Raw genomic sequence first — 21426 nt, 5'->3', positions numbered from 1 at the left:
ATGGGTGATATTACCCTATGGGGTGTCTTGGACTAAGAAACTAGGAGACTAGATAGTCGTCATTTCTTAGGTGGTTGAAGTGACCCTAAGAAACTATGAACAGTAGGTGACCATTAGGCATAGGGGTGGCAGGCATCCAGGGCGTCTATTCGTGTGCCTCTGTAGATGACTGCTAAGGCTGGGTGGTGAGATGGGTCTCGTATAGTCTATTGTCTTGCGCGATTGTGAGTGTCATTACATACAATGCCTCCCTATTCCCAACAAAATATAGAGATATGGATGCCATGACTAAATGAAGAAGGGTAATAGTTATGATAATCAGATGATATTATACTCATGCTGCCATAAAAAGTGGAATCTTGATCTTGTAGATCAAAAAACTGCATTTAGAGAGCTTACAGCTGGTTCCAGAAAAGGACTAAAACCAGTTTCGCCATTGATGAGAGCTAACAGAAATGACACAATTGCAGCAACGATCAATATTTTTACAAGCAGATCATCGAATTGCTTCAGAACAAGTCTCCAGAAAGGTGTACCTGTCAAAAAACACTAAGTAATTTCAATACAATGCATTCACCAACCTTGCATGCCTGATAAAATACTGCATCATTTTTTAAGCAAGACCATAAGCATCCTTCAAAAAAAGGAAATAAAATAAATATGCCCTAAGATTGAAATTGAGCCACCCTAAAGTGAAAAGTACAGGCCCTACAGTATGCACCCTTGGAAGTCCACATTCCTTACAAAGTCCACATTACAAGTCATTAACAATTTTGCATTAGAACTTTAAACATCTCTAGCATTCAGAGGAGAAGATGCAGGACAATTATCTTGGACCTCAGCTTTGCCCAGGTCAAAATTAATATATTAGCTAGAAAAATCAAGTTACTGGTTTCAAGTAATAAGCTGTGAACTTAAGCAAAACATCACGGACAACTATCCCAAAGAACCTAACATCAAACCTACTTTTCACAGAATCGCTTTACCCTCCTGGATGTATTTGGAAGTTTTCATAAAGACGACATTGTGTGATATCTTCCCTATTTACAAAAAAGTTCATTTTAAACTTTGAAGCCTGATTGTCATGCAACTCGTAACGGTGAAACCTTCTTCCCAACTCCTCCATTGAAGTATGCCTCTAATGTCTCAATATTTCTCTAAAACACTTCTCATAAGCATATTAGTCTCTCTGCCACCCTAATATTTATGATTTGTACATGCTATAACCTTCATGTTAATGAGTCTGGGATTGCAATAGCAATATCCCTTTCTCTATCTGAAGGATTTTAGAGAATGTTGCCTCCTTCATTGTATGTGATTGTATACCTCAGACCACCTCAGAGAAAAAGGTCAGGAACATCACCTGAGCCTATTTCCTCAGTCAGCCAGCCCTCATGTCACATACCAAAAAGACACATCCTGTAGATGTCCTCGACCTAGACAAGCTTTCTCTGGGCCTCACAGGGAGTTTCAGGCTAATGGTGATCACACCCAAATAATGAGGATGTGCTTGGTTACATAGCCCCAGCCACCTTGGTTCATTAACACCCCTAACCAATACCATTAACCCTAAGAGTTTCCTTGCCTAGGCCAGGTATAAGCTATTTGTAGGTAGCTTGGTACATAACATTCTTTCCCCATCAACAGCCCATGATGCTCCCCTTTTGAACAAAACATGTCTGCATGTCATGGATGACGTCTAGAAGGTCGAGGCGAAGCTGCATGCTCAAGAGCTTAGCTAAGACGGAGAGAGGGAGGGGGCTGCCACATGGGCAGCACCTCTCAGCAACTTTACGGGTCTGTGGAGCAGCATTTACAGAGCTGGCAGACATGGCGCAGACAGGGCCGGGACAGCGAGAACTGAGGCAGCCACTGGATGGAGCAGGTAGTGCTGGTTGAAGCCAGCAAACCAGGCCAGCAAGAGGGCAGACAGGCTCCCTGCATGGAATGAAGGCTAGAGGCCTGGTCTTATAGAGCCCCACAGGTCGGTGGGGAGGCTGAGAACAGGTCACTCAGCAGATGTTTAATGGGTCGAGATGCACAGGCCCGTAAGGTGTGGTGAAGGGGGCCAGAAAGGTCACCTGGCACACACAACAAGGGGGCTGGGCCCCCACTTATATGCAGAGTGGCCAGCAAGGGGGTTGGTTCAACCCCCTGCTGAGTCGGTTCATTTAGGGCAGGATTGCCCCTGTTAAAAGAGGGCCTATTGGCCCATATTTTGCATCCAGCAAGTCAGCAAACATAGGAGCGGCAGGAGCAGCAGGATCCTGATCTTTGGGCCTACATCCAGGAGGCAAAGCAGGGCCAGAGTTGATCGATCCCCCTGCCTATACTCAGATCCATCTCCCACGTGCCTTAAGGACCTTGATGGGGCAATTTTGAGTGTCCTAGTTAAAGGAGCACTTTGCATTGACATGCTTTTCCACTCTGAGATACGTGGGCGGAACCATTGTCTATTCACTAGCAGATTCGGACCAGATTCCTAGTCCATCCCAACCAATCGCACGTGGCCACCTTCTTACTCAAGTCCTATTGATATAGAGGCCGAATTCTTAAAGTATAGAGGCAACACCAAGAGGACTCATTGGAATCCAACCACATGGCGATCACAAACTGACTTCCTTTCTTCATGATGCCAACCCTCACTAGAGCCACCATTGGCCTCGATCATACCTTCTAGCCTCAACCGACTGGTGAACTTGGTCCCCATAACAGCATAAAGAGGTTCTAACACTCCGATGGGCAATTGACCAATTGGCCTGCTGACGGGGCCTCGCTTGGCCCTCATGTAGATAGTTATGTGAGGCTATGTACTCTTCCACACTGCTATTTCAGTATATGTTATCCTCATCTCAAATAACAGGCTTTAGTGTGGATGTCCGCTTTGGTAGCTCCATCCCTTAGTTTTTATTGTATGTGGCTTTCTTTAGTCTCACAGACACTTGGGTCTTTCAAAGGCTTTAATAAACTTTCTTTCTTTCTTTGCAAAAGATATGGCTCAAAAGAAAGCCCCCTCTCCCAAGCTTGTCCCTCGGATTCCAAATTCTTGAAGTCGCCTCCAAAGATCCACAAGTCCACGTCTAGTAAATAATAAGAAAAGATGGTGCCAAAAAGGCATGCTAGTGCTAAACATTCGGTATCCCAAGTCAGAAATCTCTGAGCCAAATATCCATCCATACTACCCAGCCTCCTCCAATGAGCTCTCCTTGATCATGGCCCTCCGAAGCAACAGTTTTCCCAATAGAAATGCAAACTCCCTACCTCGTCCAACCACTGGAGGACCAAATCTCTTTTATATATACCTTTGTAAGATTAGAATATGTCCAATCACACAAATTTAGATTTTTTATTGTTCTAAAGACCAAAAATCTACACAGAAAATAAAAGAGAGAACCAAAGAGAAGGAAAAATGGAGGTAAAGAAAAACAAAAGGAAGACATACTTAGCAAGCAAAGCAACACTTATGTCGTCATCAGTGCTACTTTCCCACATAGGATGAATACCATATTTCATCCATATCTGAACAATTTTATCAGTGTATTCTTGGATGACATACTCATGTATAGTAAAGGTTTGTCTAAGCTGATAATAGTTTTGACTATTCTTCAAAGAGAAGCTCTCTATGCTAAGATGTCTAAATGTGAGTTCCTCAAGAGAGAACTGTTGAATCTTGGCCACATCATTTCTGCTCACAATATCTGTATGCCCACACTTACTTGGCTTTGACACACAATACTCTTCTTTGGATTCTACTTTGTTATTTACACAAACCCATTTTCTAGTAAATATAGATTATCAATTTATTTATTTTTTTAATGTATCTATCAATCAGTCATCTCTATTGGAGATAGGATCTTTTAAAATCCCACCCAAGAGTCTTAAATCATATACCTCTTGTTATTAATTTAAAAAAAAGAAAAAACACCCTGGGATTGGATCTCCAATCCTAGAGGGGGAGGATGCGACCTCCTTCACACCCAATCAATCTCCATTGTCTCTTGTTTTTTGGTTTTTTTCCTTCTCTATGTGCCTTTGCATTTGTGAAAAAGCCCTGTATGATAATTTATAAATATCCTATGTAGGTACATGGTGACTAATTAAAGGATGTGAATGATGTGTTGAATATTCAAAGTTTGGTCATGAGATTTGAGATTATTGAATGCTGATTGGGCAAATATGCAAAATCACACGACCCTAACAGTCTTCAAGGAGAATGAAAGATACTGCTCCTTAGATAGTCACTCATCTTTGAATCTTCTACTTACAGATGTCCTGAGACCTTTTTTGGTCTAATTTTCCTCAAGCTTATGTTGTGTGAGTAATGATCGCAAGTGTTGCATGCAGTTTCAAAATACCCAAAGATGTAGAGATCTATGCAAAACGATTGCTTAAGCATAAGAGCAGTCGTCAAACTGTCATCTCCTTGCTGCTGCAAACTGTGTCGTCTGTCTCAATTGTGTGCCACTTCTCTGTCTGTGTATTGACAATACAGCCTTATCAAGGCCGTTGAGGTGCACCTCGTTGCATGTATTCAGATGGTTGCTGGAGCTAGTTACTTATGATGGTGTTGTCTGTAGTTTTGACATGCCTCTTCTTCATTTTCTTGATGCAACATTAAGGCCCGACCATGCTCAGCCTATCAATGTTGGTGATCCTTGTTTTGTAGGTGCTCAATGGATTAGCAAATCACTCTTCAATGTCTAGTATTTCTTCTGTCAGCCTGAAACAATTGAGTCTTCTGTTAAAATTTTGCACCAAACTTCCAGATGCAGCAACTAGACATTGTGCTCACTGGATTGGCAAATCAATGCTCCATGTTTAGTATTTCTTCTGTCAGTCTGAAACAATTGAGTCTTCTGTTAAATTTTTGCACCAAACTTCCAGATGCAAGGTTTCATGTGCTGTTCATGTTGCTCTTCACAAACTGACACCTACAGAAGTCCCCAACTCAATTCAATGTGTGAAGTTGCCACAGCTTTTGATTCATAGATTCATCATCGTTACAGCCTTGCCATTTCATATCTACGTTTGTTCTTACTGCAGAACGACTCCACGCCTTGTTTGCACTTGTTTTGCAGGTCTCAATGTTATGGATAAACTTCACAGCTGCTACACCCCAAAAAAGAAGCTATTATTTATTCTGGGCTGCTACTCAAAATCTATTCCAGCTCAGATTCTGAGTTTTACAGAGCATTCTCAAGGAATGTAGTATCAAGGCTCAGATGTGTGTGCACACTTTAACTAGAACTCTAGCCTAGCAAGGTTTTTTACAGGTCTGGCACAATCACCATGATACCATGAAGAAAACAAGGGAGGCTCACTAGACTATCATGCCCTCATCGTTACAGCCTTGCCATTTCATATCTACGTTTGTTCTTACTGCAGAACGACTCCACGCCTTGTTTGCACTTGTTTTGCAGGTCTCAATGTTATGGATAAACTTCACAGCTGCTACACCCCAAAAAAGAAGCTATTATTTATTCTGGGCTGCTACTCAAAATCTATTCCAGCTCAGATTCTGAGTTTTACAGAGCATTCTCAAGGAATGTAGTATCAAGGCTCAGATGCGTGTGCACACTTTAACTAGAACTCTAGCCTAGCAAGGGTTTTTACAGGTCTGGCACAATCACCATGATACCATGAAAAAAACAAGGGAGGCTCACTAGACTATCATGCCCTCCCACAAATTAACACAGAGAGTAACAATGCACACATAATGAATTGCTGTAATTGAAATGCTAATCACTGACTAAAATGCTCACCTAGAATGGTGAGAGCACAAACTCAAAAGAGCAGCAATTAAGCTGCCCAGACAATGAATCCTCAAACCCTAATGTGAGGAGGTGAAGAGGTATGAAGGATAAGCTATCCTTTGACCCCACTGAAAGGCTAGGGTGCACTGTCCAGTATGGCATTGGCTCAATGTGCCCAATCCAAATGCATTCAAACACATGCATACGTGTGAAATCTCTCCTGCTTGGCCACTCATTTTGCCTGCCTTTGAGAGGAGTAGAAGTACATTGATGTGCCACCTTAGGCCGACTATAAAAAGGGTGCCACGTTGCACCCATCCCTTTTGCCACCTCATGTAGCCCCTAACAAATATATAGCCACTACCAAAGATAAGTCATGGATGGTCTAGCGTCAATGCTACGGATTAACCTCCACTCCACAAACCATTCTAATAATCCTAACCTCCCAAGGATGAACCAATAAACTAAATCCATAGTTCATCACTCACTTTTCCAACACTATATTAATTGGAGATGGATTCTCTCTCATTCAGCAAACCAATACTTCCATTCTGCCATAGGGTAGTTTGCACTTGCCTACCCACACAACGTGGCTTTACCACTTCTAGTTCAATGTTGCTGCCATGCAGCCATTCATATGGAACGCTACACCTACTTTAAATTAGCAAACACACTTTTTTAGCATTCATTGCCACCACATTCAACATCGTTCGAAATTCACAGAGATCGCATTGGCAATTACAAAAAACCCAAGTGAGATTCTGGAATAGGTTTTCCTTTTCCATAAGATATCACAAGGTAATAGAGCTATGCATATGGAACATGCTAAAGTTATGTTCTCTGGTACGTACTGCTTTTGTGCTTCACTAGTACTTTCCAAAAACAAAATTCGACTGCACTACTACTATGTGCAAAAGAAAAGGGGAAAGTAAATTCTAGACAGTGAAAAATGAATCTCACAGAAGATTTATGAGCAAGCATTGTCACGAAATGCATAACCATGTACACAAACTGCAATATCAGGTTTTCAAATAGGAGGTAGCTTATTTAAGTTAAATTTCAGATTGCTCATATGCACACTAAATTTGCCAATGCTTTCACATTCAACACATGTTTCCTAACTGATAGATCCACTCGCAATCAGCTTGAATACACTTTTACATCAAGAAACTGTGTACGTCTAAAGTGCAAAGTAACTTACTCTCCTCAGAAGGAAGCTCTGCATAGGAAAGAAGCCATCCGGAAACCCAAACCCAAAAACAAGATGTGTTAGTATGAGTGCCAAGAGATTCCAACATAATGCTTCTTAAAAGACAAATAAACAAGATGAGCCACCAAATCCCAGTTTACAATGCATTCAGCAAGAGTAAGACATATAAACTATTTTATCCATCCTTCATCTTTGAGCATCAAACTATGCCACTTCCAGGTAAGTTCAAAATGAGCAGCTACTGTGGCACCGCACCACATCTCAAAGTGAGTGCAATATCTGTTATGATATATTTCCTACTAGTTCATGTTAGAAATTAATGAGACATTCATCATTTCGTTCATGCATTAAATCTTGAAACTTGGCAAATTATTGGCACTTGATGCCACTTTTGATTATGCTACCTAGATGGATGGAACACTAGTCTTGTCTGGGAATCATGTTTGTAATGTGCTCCATCATCTCCACTTGCAGTGCTTGGCTCCATTCAACTATGATGAGTTCTGCACTGTGTTTCTCCTTTTTTACAATCGGTAGCAAAGTCAAGTCTACCTCTCTCCCATGCCTCCTGTACATTGTGCTTGGACCATTTCTACCTTCTCCTTTTATCCAAAAATGTTGATCAAACTCTGCCCTCTATAAAGGGCTGGTCCATAGCCCTACTGCACCTCTAGGGCGCCGACCCCCTCTGCCCTGGCACCCCCCACAAGAAAGGCTGCCACACAGCCATATAGAGGCTGCTAAGTGGCCGCCCAGCCAGTCGGGCCACCTCAGCACAGCACGCCTCTGCTGGGGCCTGCCAAACTGACCTGGCAGTTGGATATGCTGCCCCACAGGACTGCCTACAGGGCCACCTCTCCTGGCCTGCCAAGGGCGCCTCCACAGCCAGCCAGTGTGGCATGCATACAGGCCGTACTAGGCTGGAGCTGGACTAGCCTAGCCTCACAGGGGGCAGGCACACCCACAAGCACTGGCCCTCTCACTCTAAGGTGACATCAGGAGATGTTGACCTCCAACAAATCAGCCACATTGGTCATCGTGTTCCTAGTCCCAATGGCTACTTCTTTAATGTGCCCTGTGTAACTCGCCATCGAGTCATGAACTGCATACCATAATGCTGACCAGAACTGAGAGAGAAACTCTGCCTTTGTAGAAAACCACCTCTCATGTATGGCATCAGCACATTACCTTATACCAAAACTTCTTCAACCGAGGAGAGTCGTGGTACTAGTTCATCTTAGGGAGCATAGACTCTCAAACAATCAAAATTGTACTAACCATGCCTAAGAGCATCAACAACCATGTTCTCAGATCCTGGGACGTACTCCATCATCCCCCTGAACAATTGGAATGTCTGGCTCTGTCTGTCCAACCATTGAGCAGCCAACATTGTCTAAAGCAACAGCACTGCAATTTTTACCAAGTCTTTGATATGCTTTTGGATGTGAACAGAGTTTCAGAAGCAAGGGTGCAGCAAGGGAAGTAGGAAGAGCAATAGAGCATCAAGTTTGATGCGAATTTGCAAGAGAGGTCAGCCAGCCTGCCCAAAATTAGTCCCAATCATAATTTACCTATATTCCCTAATTGGAAAGCAGAAAGCCCTAAAAGTTCAGTAAATCAATAAAACAGGTTTAGAAAATTGTAGAAAGTTTTAAAAAAGGTTTCTAATATATATATACTAAAATATTTAATTAGTTATTCTAGATTAAATGGCATTTAATAATTAGTTTGAAACTTTAATAGGTCTTCTATAATTTTTGTCCCCAATACACGCAATTAATTAAACAAGTAGGCCTAGAACAAATACAATCCTAGGTTTACCAGGCTCACAATGTGACCTAGACAACTCAGAATCGACCCAAACTGAAGCCACTTTTAGATCTCAACGTGCCCTAACGAATGTGCTTAAGAATAAGCTCAATGGCACCAGTATTAATATTACCCTATGTAGTCGTATACAATGCCCCACGTGTTGGTTGCCAAGAACCTATGGGGTATTGTTGCAGGACCTGATATGAGACCTGTATCTGAGGCACTTGCTGCCACTGCGTCCGTTGCCACAAGTGGTGGTACTGTCATTCGCTCTTCCTCATCTACCAATGCTGCCATAGTGCCTCCAACTCAGGATCAGTTCACATGGGATGGTAGAGATCCACAGGCACATGCTTTGATTGCCTAGTCAGTGAAGAGATTTATATTCCCTCATATCCGGTCTTACAGGACTGCAAGGGCTAAGAGGGATCTATTGGCTTCTCTATATCAAATAAAAAATGAGGCGAGAGTTGCCTCTTGTGTAAGCAGTTGGATGATGTCAAGATGGAAGAAGGGAAAGCATAGATACCTACTTGATCAAGGTCAAGAACATCAGAGAGCAGTTGATTAATGTTGATGAGATTGTGCCTGACCCTTAAGGTTGTATCTCCTACACTCATTGAGGTTGATGGCCTTGGGTAATCCCAACCACTACTAGACTTTTGATCAGCTTGTCACATTGCCACTGCAGGAGCAGCAGCCATGCAAATTGGAATGCCTCCATGAATGCAGATCAAGCATTTTTCAGTGGCCATAAAGGTAAAGGCAAGGCAGGCAAGGCAGGCAAGCCCTCATTCAAGCCTAAGAGTAATGCTGGTACTTCATCCGCTTCTAGCTAGAGTGATGCCAAGAAGAAAAAGAGATGTAATTATTGCAGGAAGCCAGGGCATTGCTTCAGAAAGGAAGAAGCAGTAGTCATGACTTGCAATTCCAAATGCTCCTCCTGCAGCTGAAAAGAGCTAGTGAGGAAGCAAATATTTCTCATGATGATTGGGCATTTGTTGTCACACACCAGTAAGGTCCTTTCACGCATGATGGACTTTTTGTTTGTGGCTGAGTCTATGTCCACATGGTACTTTGATAGTGGTGCTGCCAAACACACCACATTCTGCAAGAAACGGTTTTTGTCTTTGGATAATGCACCTAGGTTGGCATCATGACGTGTGCCAACAATGCTTCTTATGCAGTTAGAAGCATTGGTAAAATGGACATCACATCAGTCTCAGGTGATGCAGTCATTCTATTGGATGTCTTATATTTTCCAAGCATTAAGGAAAATATGATTTCTATTTCAGCCGTTGCTACAAGTGGTTATAGAGTCACCTTGATGATATTGTTGTGCGTGTATGACTTTAGGCATGATAAGCATTGCACTCACTGGAACACTTACCAGAGGGCTGTATAATCTTGATTCTTATGAGAGAGGGGCAATTGTAGAGGCGCATGCAGTGAAAGATTCAGTTATTGCAGACATCATCTATGGCAAGAGAGATTTGGGCATCTCAATTATGGTAGCTTGGTTAAGATGCATTCACAGGACATGGTGGTAGATCTTCCAAAAGTGCATGCACTTTCAGAGCACATTGTGAGGGGAAAGATGCACACTTTGTCCTTTCCCACAAATTGCCTCTGATACATATCGATGTGTGTGGTCCTATAAGGACAGCATCCATTGGAGGATTTTATTATTTTGTCACAGTTGTGGATGACTTCTCCCACTATACTTGGATCTGTGCCTTGAGACCTAAGTCAAATATCTTTGCATGCTTCAAGCGAATACTGGCCATGGTTGAAAATGAGAGTGGCCACAAGCTGGTCACACTTCGTACCGACAGAGAAGAATGCATGTCCTGTGAGCCGAATTGTAATGGACATGGCTAGGTGTATGTTAAAGGGAAAGTAATTGTCAGCAGAGATGTTATCTCTTTTGACACATTGCTGCCCCTTTTCAAATCCGGTACAGATTTAGATCAGCCATTGGAGAGTTTAATCTCCAGTGCCAAGTCATTCTCAACCTCAGAGTTGCTGAACTCAGAGTCGCTGGAAAACTTTCAGCCTTATATGCTTCTATTCAGGACAATGTCGCTGAGCAAGTAGTTACCGAGGAAAGGGTTCTTATTAGTCACCTTGAATCCCAAAGGCCCTTTGCCAAGCACCTCAACTTTCTTTGAAATGTGTAGCAACACATGAAATTTAAAAGCCCCTTGTTTGTCACCACAAATGTATGCAAATGTCCATGTATAGCAAGAATTGGCTGTCTCGAAGCCTGCTTTGCTAGAAAAATCGTCACATATGCTTCTATTCAGGACAATGTCGCTGAGCAAGTAGTTACCGAGGAAAGGGTTATTATTAGATAGAACAAAATGGTCCCAAGGTGTCTGTTGGATACTTAAGGATAGCAAGCAGGCTGAATCTTTGGCTGCCCGCACTAGATGCACAACGTCAAATGCATGGCCATTTTTTAGATGTTGCATTGAATGACATAGCCTGTAATGAAGAGCCTTTATGCCACAAAGGATGCTTTTGACAGCCAAGAATGGATGGAAGCTGCGAAGGCAGAGTTAGCTTCCTTCACCACAATGGCGCTTGGGAGTTGTGCAACTTACCTCCTGGCAAGCGTGCCGTTGGCACAAGGCCGGTCTATAAATTGAAGTAGAAAGCGGATGGCACTGTTGAATGCTACAAAGCCCATCTTGTTGCCTAAAGCTATGCTCAGCAGTAGGGCATTGACTTTGAAGAAACTTTTTCCCCCAATTCAGACATCACAGCTATACATTGTGTCATTTTTATTGCACCTGATAGGCATTGGGAAGTACATCAACTGGACATTAATGCCTTTCTTCATGAGGACTTGCTTCAAGAGGTATATGTCAGAAAACCACCTGGCTTTGAGGTTTAGGGATCTGAAAATAAAGTATGCCAGCTGCGTAGGGCCTTATATGGATTGAAGCACACACCCCGAGTGTGGTATGCAAAGATTCATGCACATTTGATTCGCCTTGGTTTTCAGAAGAGCCCTACTGAAACAACACTTTATGTCTGAAGATGCAGAGCAGATTTTCTCATTCTTATTCTTTACCTGGATGACATGCTCATAACTAGACCATCTACTCAGCAAATTGCATCCTTTAAGGCTGATTTGCAGTAGTCTTTTAGAGATGGGTCAATTGCACTATTATCTTCACATTCAGTTTCAACACCTTTGAGGCATCGCTTCCATTTTTCCTCAGAGGATGGCATTTGATGCCACTCTATATCAGCAAGCTGTTGGTTGCCTGATTTATTTGTGTCACACTTGACTTGATCTCCAGCATTCCGTTTCCCAATTGAGTAGGTTTATGCACCAATGCAGTAGAAGCATTGACAGGCAGTGAAACATGTCTTCCGTTATTTGAAGGGCACATTTGGGACTTCTCTATGATACAGTCTTCATTGATCATGCATGCTTTCATGGATAGTGACTGGGCCGCCGATCGTTATAACACGAGGGTGCCGCATAGTGGGATGCTACTTGTAGCAGATCTTGATGTTGGACATCTTCTACTACCATCTACACTAAGAGCCAAAGTGCCTTGGCTATCTCATGCAATCCCATGTTTCATGTGCATACTAAGCACATAGGGAGTGACTGTCAGTTGGAAACATAGAGTTGTTCTATGTTCTCACACAGGATAACAATTTGGCAAATCTCTTCATGAAGGCCTTAATGTGACCCAAGTTTGAAGCTTTTTGGCAAACTTTACACTTGGTACCTTTTCTTACATGATACTATTATGGTTGTACTATCATAGGTTATTATGAATGAACATGTACAACCATGATCTAGTTTCCAGATATTCATGTGACATTTCCAGGATACTTCAGCCATACAACGGAGGGGGGGTTTCATTGCCACATTTTCCCAGGTATGAGCCTTATAGGCTAGATTTAGTACAGTTAGTATAACCATTTTTTGATGTGGCTAGTACCTGAGAATGTGATAGCTTTGTGGGCATTCTTAGGGTCTATTTAGTCCTATAAAAGGCATATTGAAGCGTATTCCTATATAGTCTCACCATTAACTAAGCTTGGGGAAAGAATCAATAATCCTGTGTTAAAAATTGTTGAAGATCATAAGCTATTTTTCCTGGTCTGTAAATGACTGCCATCTCGCATACTGGTTCAGTCTTTCTATATACCCTAGTCTATGACTTTACTGAATATTACACAAGATCTATCATGAAACTATTTGAGTGCAATAGCATATTTGGAGGGCCAGATGTACGGAGGCAATGGAGGGTTCCCAGGTTCACCACCAGGGGATTCACAAGAGAAAACTTATGATATCACGTGAGTGTACAATAGGGGGGTTTTTTTTAATGAGGCATAAGCTTATACATTAGGGGTGGGGGGTCTTTTATTTTTTCCCAATATTGAATTTAAGTTAGGGGGGTCATGCCATATTTAAGAGGGGGGGACATAGTATAGGCTACCTTGGATAACTAGTCCAAACAAGTTTGGTTTTGTGTATGGTTTTAAATAGTCATAGGGAAAGTAATCTGAATTTTATTATTGTGCGATCTAAATGCTTGAGAAAGGACGTAGATTTAAGGAAAGGGGGGACATAATAGAATTTTGGTGGTATCTTATAAGCTTAAATAGGGGTGTTTTATCATCCTACATGGATCTTAAATAGGGGGTTTTCTTGAAGTTCATGCACGCAGGTGACGTCCCCCTTTCATGAAGAGTGAATCCCCCGGGGGTTCACCCCTCCCAATCTATGGCTAGTATATGGATGGAGACTATACACGCATTAGTGGCCATCTGGAAGAGCATGCAGGGATCCCCCAGAGCAGCTACTGCCAGGAGAGGTAGTTTTTTCAGAGTTTGGAGAGGATCTCCTTTCTTCTCTGAGTCTCCTTCACGGTTGAGGTGGCACTTTCAGCCTCCACCTTGGATTTTTGTTAGCTCGTTTTGAGCTGTTTTTTTTCCTCATGCATGGCATGATGTACTCCCGCATTTGAGCTTGCTCTTGCGGTTTTCATTCATACTTAATGAAGTAATCTTTTTGAAGAAAAAAAAAACTCTTTGAGTACAATGACCTGGGGAGGTCCTAGGGGTAACAAAGCATAAAAATTAGCAAGTTGTAAATAAATCATCACTATTCAAAGAGTTTTTTATTTCCAAATCTTGCAAATTTTACTGGTTTTCAGCTCAAATTGTGTGCAACCACATGGAGGGTGGCTGAATTTTGTAGTTTTCCACCTCTAGGTTCTCCCAAGATCATCACACACAAATCATCACATAGCTCAAACTATGTGAAACCATGTTTACTTGTGTGCAAGGTTTGGAAAAAACAAAGAGATTTTGGAGTAATGCCGATTTATTGAAGCAAGTGCCTAAATTGGCGGATGTTTGTGGATGCATGTGACACAATGTATGAACATTCTTTACAACTTGTACAATACCTTGCAATAGGAGTACGGTGCACTTAAAGCTGGTCAGCATTGAAACTGAATTCCATAATAGTAGTATTTGCCTACACGTGTTAGTAAAGGAGCAAAAGTTAAGCGAATGAATGCGTGGAAAAGAATTTCCAGTATTAAAATCAGCAGTGATTGTGTTGTAGATTCACACATCTCGGTCTACAATGGATTGGATACAGCCAACATGGGTTGAAATATTGAGACTACACAAGGTTACGACGTGCGTATCCAGTGAAGAAGGTTCTAGGCAATTTTAAAGTTCAAATCTAGACTCTAACACATGTTGAATGTCTAGGATCCTCCATAGGTTGGTGCAATAATAATTTTTTGCACCATACATGTGACACTAGGGAAAACGGACAGAGAGGCTGCCACGCTCACTAAGTCCTTTCTTGTATTTTATAAAGACCTTCCCATGCTCTCTCCTATGCACCAAAACGATGGGGATGGTAAGGATACTGCTTCAATGTATCACAAGCGGGACCAATGACCTCAATTTTAGGGGACCTAGGAAAGATGCTAGGTCGTCTCTTTTTAGCAAGGATGATGCTCCTGCGTTGACTAGCCACCAGGTTCCCTTTGTGTTGGCAACTCCTACGTCGGCGATTGATTCTTTGGACAACAAATTTCCTGTTCTCCATCTTAATAAATACTATGCTCTGAGAACTAAATTGATTTCTTGGCTTCACCTGATCATCCCCCATCCACATAAATGTTTCATAACGTGCGCCATTTGGTGAGTTGGAGGGGCAAGTGTATCGCAGTCTCCTTCCCAGAGCAGAGAATTGGGCACTATATCAATCCTGAAGGCCGCACATGGACACAGCCATGGGCCATGAATGCACCCAGCATATGGCCCTTAGAGCTGGGCATAAGGGCTGCTGATAGGCCTGCATGAAGGCAGGCAGGAAGGCCACAAGATGGGCAGCAGGGTTGGAGTAAAGCTCATCCAAAGTGGGCCTAGTAAAGGCCCTTATATAGGCCTAATAGGTCAGTTCACAGACAAGTCGACCAGCAGACTAGCCAGTTGGCCAAATTAGGATTCATTCAGCCATTATAGGGGGCATTGCAGCCCTATAAAAGGGGGCACAGAGCCATTCAGTCAAGTATTTGCAGGCTGCAGTTCAGCCACTTGTGAGGCTTATCAGATCTAGGCAGCAACAAGGCACAGAGAATCCATCCATTGGTCCAGCTTTCAGATGTGCTTCCAGGCACAAGAGAAGCTTCAAGGGTACTAGCAAAGGAACCAGTAGATCCAGCAGTCCTTAGCCATTGTGAAGAACTCAACCAACGAGCATATCCCATAGGGCAGAAAGTGTGCTCACAGAAGGAGAGTTTTAAGCTCTTACCATAGCCACTGAAGACGAGGCATGAGGCAGGAGTGAGCAGCAGATTAGAGCAACAGTTCATGGCCTCAGTTCCAGCACTCGTGGGCAGCACCCCACTGTCCACATAGTGTGCTTTGTTAGTGCACCTTTTGCAAAACATTTTCAGTCCTCTTTTTGGACATTCTTATTCAATTATTGGTTGTCATATCTTTCTGTCTATTCCAAGTCAGAGCTGATTTGCTAATGCATGTGTGCACATCCAAGTAGGATCTAGACTTCTCAGGTGTGATCTCGTGGACAATTCATTTTCGGTTGATTGTTCTAGCATGGTACCAAAAGCTAGGACTCAAGCTAGAAGACTGAAGTACATATTCATATATTTTCCAAGAGAGCCATCCTCCCAGGACATTCCCACACAAGCAGCCCCAACAACTTGGCACACGCTCTGAGGTAAATCCCAACAAGTGAATTATCTTCTACACGAGCACATTATGGAAAGACATACATAGTCACAGAGTTTTTTTTTATAAGGCCAAATTTTTACATACGAAATCAGTAGTGCCTAGAAAAATCATACATATATGCGTCCACAATCTGTATAATCTAAACAACACTTCTGCATCTTTGAAACAGACAAAAGCAGAAAAACAAGTGAAAACAGCTTCAACATGGGGGAAAATCTGTAAAAAGAACGCTCTGGTGCTGCAGGTTTTAGTTTTTTGAAATTTTGATATTATTTCTCACTTTCAACAATGAAATTTCACCTTTGGATGCAGTTTGGTATGCAAATTGAGATTTTTTAATGCATTTGTGACGATTTTTCTAGCAAAGCAGGCTTCGAGACAGCCAATTCTTGCTATACATGGACATTTGCATACATTTGTGGTGACAAACAAGGGGCTTTTAAATTTCATGTGTTGCTACACATTTCAAAGAAAGTTGAGGTGCTTGGCAAAGGGCCTTTGGGATTCAAGGTGAAATTGCTCTTTTTGGCAAGAGCTACATCTCTTTATTGGTGATTTCAGCAAGCCCACATCAGGGCTTTTACCTTTTGCAGAGGCATTACTTGTCTGTTGATTTATTGCAGCAAGGATAGTATTTGTTAATAGGCATGGTTAATCGCATGCCTCATGTTGAAGAGAAGTTGAATGGCACTCAGAACAATTCCATCTGGAATTTCACAATGAACATACTATTCATTGGCAAAGACTTCTGGAAAATTGTTCAAAGCACATCCACAAAGCCTCACACAGATGCCAAAAGAATTGAAGCATGGGAGATAAAGGATGGACAAGTAGTATCCATTTCACTTTCAACTCAAAGGATAGCTTCAATCTTGGAGAATGAGAGAGGGAGATTGTTGGGCCCTACACCTGGAGGGCCTGTCCATTCTCTCTCCCCTCTTTGATTACTCACCATCAGTCCCTCCTGCTCAGCAAGCTCCTTTCAATTGTCATGAAACCAAATGCCTCCTCTTAAGCCTATAATCACCTAGTTGTCTTGGCATTCAACTCCTGCTTTCCTCAAGCATCTCTACTCTAGCTCAGCGAAGCCCCTCATTCACTCACCAGACCACTCAGCCTCACCCTCCCCCCCCCCCAACCCTTCTCAACCAACCTCTAGATTAGCACCTAAGCCGGCCCTTCCAAATGGCATACAAACCCATAGCTCCATCCCGTCTTCTACCTCCATGGCAGCTTCTCAACCTGAGGGGATCTGTAATGTCTATTGCTATGACATCCTCTTCTGGCAAAGTTATGGCACATGGACACCTAGAACTAAATGCAGGTCCTGAATGACTCCCTGAATGCACTCCAGATGACAGTAACCTTTCTTCGGCCCTGGAAGGGCAGCTCCAACTATCCTTTTTGGGGCTTGTGTACACAGCCACCGGCACAAAGGTGTGGACCCCAGATTCCTATGAATATCAATCGATTTCACCATGTGAGGCAGATGTTGCATCAATGGCTGGGGCCTACAAGCCATTCATTGTGCATTGTATGGAATTAGAGCCATGTATGAGCTGTTGTCTACACCTAAGACATTGGGAGGAAGATTTCTGGTCTCAATCTGAGTGGAGAGTTTGGCTAGCAGGGCTTACCCACTGGTTACTGAACCGAATTGCTAAGAAACTAGTAAATGGTGGAGAGGAAGACATTCATCATCGTCACTCTAGGACCAGCAAATGTCTTTTAGGCACATTGTGACTCACAAACCACCATAAAGTACTGAATTGGAAAGATTGAACCATCACAGTGAGTGACTGTAAGGAAAGTCCCGGGTACTCCTGAACTCTCTTGCGTAAAGTTGGTAGCTGGTCTATTTGCAAGCTAGCATACAAACTCCATTTTATCACGAATAGCAGGATTTAATGAATGTCAAGTTGGTGTAGGACCAGATATGGTGGCACTAATCCACAAAAGCCAGCACAATTAGACAATGCAGGTTCCAACAGACTCTACATCGGTTTCAGCTTCAGTAGAAGAACTGTCACCCTCATCCTTCAGTCCGTGGCCATCTTGATAGACCTAGGGCAGCCACAAGGACCACCAAAGCCCCAAAATGAAGATCTGGGATAGTAGCTTGCCGATCGGGGCAGCTAACAGCCAGCACAAAACATGGATAATGCACGTTCTCACCTCAGCACCCACTGCACCAAAGACAAGTGGACAGCCACATAGGACTGCTGCAACAGGTTGCAGCAACTCCAGGCAGCAGACAGCAGACTGTACTGTCACAAGGCAGTTGGCCACATCACCTGCAGCAGACAAAGCAGGTCGGATGACATGGCAGTCAACCATGTCAGCAGACAGGTTGGCTGTTACAGACTCAGTTGGCCAGCAATCAAGTCGGATCTGATCTTTATACATATACATGGGATTTCCCTCTCTTGTTCCACAGAGCACTCATGCTTTTGCACTCAATAGGTAGCACAAACAGGCAAGAAAGAGAAAGACGTAGTCCTCATGCCCATTATAGGGAGATGCTGAATATTTGCAAAAGAAAGCACTCAGAGTGCTCAAGATACTACATTCCTTTTGAGACTCAGAAGCATTCGAATAGGTGTAGGAAAGGATGATGCCTTATATCTAATCTCCAGATGGACTAAAAACGATGAGAAATTAGAAGTGTGCAGGTGTCACACAGATGCCACGCGACATTCAATGTGATCAAGAATATCCATGAGGCCACAAAGACAACCTCCTCAATATACAAAAATCTGTCCAACCTTTCAGGCCAATAAGTTGAAAAACAAGCGAGTACAAATACTCGTGAGCATTTCCTCAGGTTCTGCTAAATGCAAATGATCGTGAAGATGAATGGATGATTATTTTGTAGCACTTGCAGTGGAAGCATGTGTGCAGAACCATTGGAAAGCTTGAGTGCTATAATGCAACTGCTTGCAAATACAAAGCGATGTGCATACCTGTGTATGGACGTGTGATCTATAAAAAAAAGAGTGCACTAGATAGCATTGTCTTCTTGGAGTATATCAATAGAGGAGGATAATGCTGATGAGTTGACTAGAAGTAGAGTCTATTAACGTCCTCGGGGGCCCAAAAATGACCATGGGACCCGTCTCAATACAATGTAAAATAGAGTGGGGGGGGAGAGAGAGGGAGAGAGAGAGAGAGAGAGAGAGAGAGAGAGAGAGTTGATTGGGGGAAGGGGAGAGAGGGAGAGAGGGGGAGGAGAGAGAGACTAGAATAGAAAGTAGTTAACAAAGCATGAGGTGTCCAAAATCTATTGGGAGGACACCTTTTGGAAAAACACTCAGTAGAGCACTGCCTTGGCAAGGCAGTGCTAACAAAGTTTTTAAAAAGCAAGCCTTATTCTTACTGGATGAGATGGTCTGTTTCTAAAATGATAGCTTGAGAATGAATCACTTACCACGTGCAAAGATTGTTCATAAGAGAACAACGCCTATGAAAATACAACATCATAGAGGCAACAATTTCTGTTGCTAACAAATTCTCAATCTACACCAATGTTAATGGGATGTCCATAATGACTTGCAGTAGGCACTAAACCAAGGTTGGGATCTAAGCTATAACATAGATAAGTCTCAGCCCTAGCTTGTCTTAAAAAAATGATATAACTTTCATGACAATGAAACGTCTTTGGACTAGACACCTAAGGCTCATAGGACAGCATACACCTTGTTAATTAATACACCTCCCAAAAGAAAATGAACATATAAGTCTCTAAATCAAGAAAGTGGGCCTCATAGTACAAATAATCATAACTATCATTGACAAATATGAGGACCCATTGCATGCAGTCCTATTTTGGTCCAGACCTTGAGCGTCAAGTTGGAATAACATATTAACCCTATGGAGGCCACTAGCTCTTCCCATTGCGATCTGGTCACCGTTTTGCTTTTTGTACAATTCTGCTTATTGTATCTACACAGAAGCTTGGACAAGCCAAAACCTATTGCTATCAATTGCTTTTCAATTAGCTTTTACATACGTTAATCAAATGCTACAATATTTCCATTTTCGAGCTCTCTAGGAAATGGGAAGTGGCAGATCTGGAGATTTCATAAAGTCTAACAAGCCATGGTCAAATGTTTCAAACCTCATGGATGGCTACAGGTTAAACATTTGATAACGTCAATTAAAGCTATTGAAAATGCTGCTGCACCAGATGTAGCCATTTGGTAAGTTTGATGTGCATGTCTTTCAACTGCCTTGTGTGTCCTAAGACTTGCTTCAACTAAACATATGCAGTGAAATGGTAAAAACATGTTCAGAATAAAAGTAGAAGACAGTACCGTTCATTCCAAAAACAGATCTGTTTGCAGCAACCTGAAAAGCCAACATCATTAGTGCATAAAACATACTTAGTTGTGTAAAGTAGATTATATAAACGTTGACATTTTTCTAACAAGGCCCATGGGCAAAATCAAAATAGAATATGGAAGAGAACCAAATGAAACCATCTTTTGAAAAACAGCCGCAGGAATGCAAAACTTCTCACAATCAAACAAAGGAGATTGAAGGAAATCAAAAGATAAGTTAAGTAAGCAAAGGCAATAAAATATAGAAATTTTTTCTGTAGACTATGTTCAGAGTCACAGAGTCGTAGTGCAGACCACAAGTGTCACCAGTAGCATTTGGACAAAGAATGCCTGTAACAATGTTGGTTATTTACAGAGTACAGGCTAAGGATGGATTTCTATCTGATTAAAAAAAATTCAGTCCAAATTCTACAGAAGAAAGTTCCCCAATCTGGCTGCACAACCTGATCTACTTAGCAAATACTTGTAGGCAATTCCTTTTACTCTTCATCTTAAATCCAGCATAAGCAGGTAGTTTTTATGTTTGTCTGCAGGGCATACTTGGAAACTGGGTCCTGTATCTAGCCTATCATCAGGCACAGAACTTGGTTGGGTAACGGGAAGTATAAGTGTCACACTCCCTTTTAGCTTACAATCGTCCTTGTGTGGCCTTCGCTGTTTGAGCACAACCATCTGAGCTCATAGGAGTCACCATGCTAAATATTCTACACAGTATTCAAATAACTAAATCATAAATTAATCTCCTAAATCAATCTCACTGACTCTATAGGACCTGATTTTGAGCATCATAAATTGTCTGGCCTTCTATCATCAGCCTTCCCCCATCTCAGTATTATGAGGAATATATTGAAAAGGGTGTCCCTCTCTAAAACAGGAAGAAATGTCCACAAGTCATTATCAGGTCTTTCATCCTAATGCCTATTGGTCCAGCATGATATGCTCATTCAACTCTATAGCCAACTCAGGAATGCCCCAGGTTCAAGCATACCATCATGGCTGATGAGTAGCATAGTCTCTCTTTTGGTTTATGGGAGCCTCCAACTGCTTTTTTTTT

General features: G+C 42.3%; 1 protein-coding gene across 2 annotated transcripts in view; it reads right to left on the bottom strand.

The window, feature by feature from the left end:
• Positions 1 to 21426, bottom strand: part of ECA3 (endoplasmic reticulum-type calcium-transporting ATPase 3) — a 204977-nt gene that overhangs the window by 150756 nt on the left and 32795 nt on the right. The window contains exons 3-5 of one of the 2 annotated variants that reach the window (XM_087378844.1): positions 20346 to 20379; positions 6955 to 6972; positions 400 to 536 (exon numbers count right to left, since the gene is read on the bottom strand). In XM_087378844.1, coding sequence (XP_087234970.1) covers positions 400 to 536; positions 6955 to 6972; positions 20346 to 20379 — 189 coding nt within the window. Of the gene's footprint in view, positions 1 to 399; positions 550 to 6954; positions 6973 to 20340; positions 20380 to 21426 lie in introns of both variants that reach the window. The other variant, XM_087378846.1, reaches the window with a different exon arrangement.

The sequence above is a fragment of the Dipteris shenzhenensis genome, chromosome 9 (genome assembly GCF_047967505.1).
Source record: "Dipteris shenzhenensis isolate YYH24624 ecotype China chromosome 9, Dip_SZ_1.0, whole genome shotgun sequence".
In the NCBI taxonomy this organism is placed as follows: Eukaryota; Viridiplantae; Streptophyta; class Polypodiopsida; order Gleicheniales; family Dipteridaceae; genus Dipteris; species Dipteris shenzhenensis.
Note: the sequence above shows the minus strand (reverse complement) of the source record. Positions and strands in the feature narration are given on the sequence as shown.